At 60.5% G+C, this 2,826-nt stretch overlaps 1 protein-coding gene across 1 annotated transcript; it reads right to left on the bottom strand.

Annotated features, from left to right (window-relative positions):
- Positions 1 to 934: 934 nt before the first annotated feature.
- Positions 935 to 2,040, bottom strand: LOC103261597 (transient receptor potential cation channel subfamily V member 4-like; the record flags this gene model as incomplete). The annotated part of the gene is made up of 2 exons (XM_021712961.1): positions 935 to 1,233; positions 1,900 to 2,040. Coding segments are annotated over 2 exons (440 nt in total), but the record flags the coding sequence as incomplete, so codon positions are not given.
- Between the last annotated feature and the right edge of the window lie 786 nt (positions 2,041 to 2,826).

The raw sequence follows: 2,826 nt of genomic DNA, 5'->3' as shown, positions 1-2,826 counted from the left end.
GCTCAGAGCGGGTGGGCATTGCCCAAGGTCACATGGTTAACAGGCAAGGTCAGAGCTGACATCAGGCCTTTTCCACCGCCTCAGGACCCTGGCAGAGCTGTGATTTCAGGAGGTTGAGGCTGTGGTGAGCTGTGATTGTGCCACTGCACTCCATTGTGTGACAGAGTGAGACCTCAACTCAAAATTTTTTAAAATATCACGTGGGTCACTTAATTTAATTGCCATGACGACACTATCCCAGAAGGACTTATTATTGTTCTTGTTTTACAGAGAAGGGAACTGAGGCACAGAAAGTCACAGTGAGATGCCGAGGTCACATGCTGGGCAGCTGCAGATGCAGGGCTTGGACAAGGTGCTCCTGCCTCAGGCCCGGTGCTCAACCAGGGCAGGGCATCCCCCAGAGGACAGCATGGCCATGTACTGGAGACACTGCCAGTCATCACAGGTGCAAGGGGGGTGCTCCTGGCATCGAGTGGGTGGAGGCCAGGGATGCAGCTCAGCGTTCGCCCTGCACAGGACAGCCCCACCGCAGAGACCAGCCCGTCCCACACGTCTCAGAGCTGAGTTGGGAAGCCCTTCCCTGGGCCTCGTGCTGTGGGCCCAGAGAGGGAAGGGAAAGGTGCAAGGTCACTCAGTGGTCGGGAGCTGGAAGGACCGCAGGGCTGGGGCCCCGGGACTCAGTTTCCTATCAGTGGCTCATCCTGAGTGGTGGGGTGGGGTGGCGACCATCCAGCAGAGTGGATGAAGCTGAGTCGCCTGGCTGGACGCCAGGGAGCCACAGCGCACCCTTGAGCCAAGCATCTGCATGCGGGGGCTGGCACGATGGGAGAGTGGTGCACACACGAGTAAGAATGAAGGCTGACAGCAGCTCCCCGTGGGGGCAGAGGGGTGCTGGTGGGTGGGCCCACTGTGTCCCCGCCCCGCCCTCACTCACCCCGATCTTTCCCGTCTTGGCGGCCATCATGAGGGGCGAGAGGCCGTCGTTGTTGAGCACGGCCTCCAGGTTGCTGTCGGGAAAGAGGCGGGCGCACTTGAGCAGCAGGAGGTCATACATCTTGGTGACAAACTTGGTGTTCTCACGGGTGTTGTCGGCGATGGCCACCAGGGCGTGCAGCACCGTGTTGCCGCGAGAGTCCTGGCGCCGCATGTCTGCCTTCTTGTGGGGGTTCTCGGTCAGGTAGTTGACGATGTGGGGCTGGTTGGTGCAGGCAGCCAGTGACAGAGGCAGCTCCCCTGTGGGCCGGGGGGGGAGTTTAGGGGGCCGGGGGGACTGGCCTGCAGACATGGGGACGGTGGCACCGCATGCAGGGCGATGGTGGGCACAGGGCCAGTGCTGGCTGTGGGCACATCATGTGTGAGGACGTTTCCATGGGCAAGGGTGGGGAAGGGAGCGTGGCTGGGGGCGTGGCCGTGCTACTGGAAGGCTGTGAGGGCCTGGACACATGTGAGGGTGGAATTCCCAGTGTCACGGACCCGAGCCCCACAGAATGTGTGCCTTTAAGCACAGGCGAGAGTTCAAATATGTCAGTCCAGCTGTGACAACATGGCGTTGGTGGGGTTGGGTCCTGCAATCCGATCGCTGGTCCTGCTGAGTCGGACCAAAGGATGCAGATGAAAGGGTGCCCATGCTGACACGGCATCCCAGCCCAAGGGTCCTCGTGATTCCCCTGTACACCTGGGGATGTTGAGGCTCAGGGAGGCGGCCACGTGGCTGGGAGGCAGCAGAGTGAAGATTTGAACCCAGGTCCCAAGTCCATGCTTGGCCCAGAGGCAGGACCGGTGTGCAGCAGGGCTCTGGTGTGGGGGAGCAGCTAAGGCTGTGTACACCAACTTGTTCCCCTTGTCTCCCACCTGCAAGCCTCTCCCGCGTGTCCTCACCCCTGCCAGACCTCTGCTCACCAAAATAGAAGTAGCCGCCCTCATCCTTGGGCTGGAAGAAGCGCCCCCGGGCCTGGGCGTGGACATCGGCTCCCTGGGCCACCAGGAGATCCACGTAGTGCTTGCAGCGGCGCTCGATGGCAATGTGCAGGGCGGTCTGGCCTGGGGATGGGGGGTGCAGGTTGGGGGGGTGGTCACCCAGGGCCCCCGACAGGGCAGAGACCCCACCAGGTGGGGGTGGTGCAGAGTGCAGGCTGGGACGAGACTTTGGGCCAGAACAATGGCCAGCAATGCTGGAGGGCACACACTCCTCACAAAAGCGGAAGTTCAAGCTCAAAGGACATCCCACGTGTGGACTCTCAAACGTGGGGACTTTTCAGACTCACAAGGTGCTTTGGTCCTAGAGGAAGTAACGGTGTCTGGGCCTCACAGAATTTTGGACTCAGGATATAAAATTTATGGACTTTGAATCTTAATATCCAGGCAACTAAATGGCCAACTGGGGATGGACAGAATCTGCAGAATTTAGAAGCCAGGCATGGTGGCTCATGCCTGTAACCTCAGCACCTTGAGAGGCTAAGGCAGGAGGATGGCTTGAGCCCAGGAGTTGGAGACCAGCCGGGGCAACATAGCAGTGAAGGGACTGCCTGAGCCCAGGAGGTCCAGGCTGCCGTGAGCTATGATTGCGTCGCGGCACTCCAGTCTGGGCGACAAAGCGAGACACCCAAGAGGAGGAGGAATTGGAGGAGGAGGAAGACGAAGAAGAGGAAGAGAAGGAGGAGGAGTTGGAGAGAGAGCTTGGATGCTGCCAGCCGCTGCCTCTCAGCTGTCCTGGCTGTGGACTCCGTAGAAGAGCCTGGGGCCTCCAGCCGCCAGAGCCAAGGGCCAGACCGCACTCAGGGCCACCGGGCGCCCCGCATCCGTCTGTTGTCTTGGAATCTCCGATCC

The sequence above is a fragment of the Carlito syrichta genome, unplaced genomic scaffold, assembly GCF_000164805.1.
Source record: "Carlito syrichta isolate Samal-C Ts95f unplaced genomic scaffold, Tarsius_syrichta-2.0.1 Scaffold303793, whole genome shotgun sequence".
NCBI classification, from domain to species: domain Eukaryota; kingdom Metazoa; phylum Chordata; class Mammalia; order Primates; family Tarsiidae; genus Carlito; species Carlito syrichta.
This window is presented reverse-complemented; position numbering and strand designations above follow the sequence as displayed.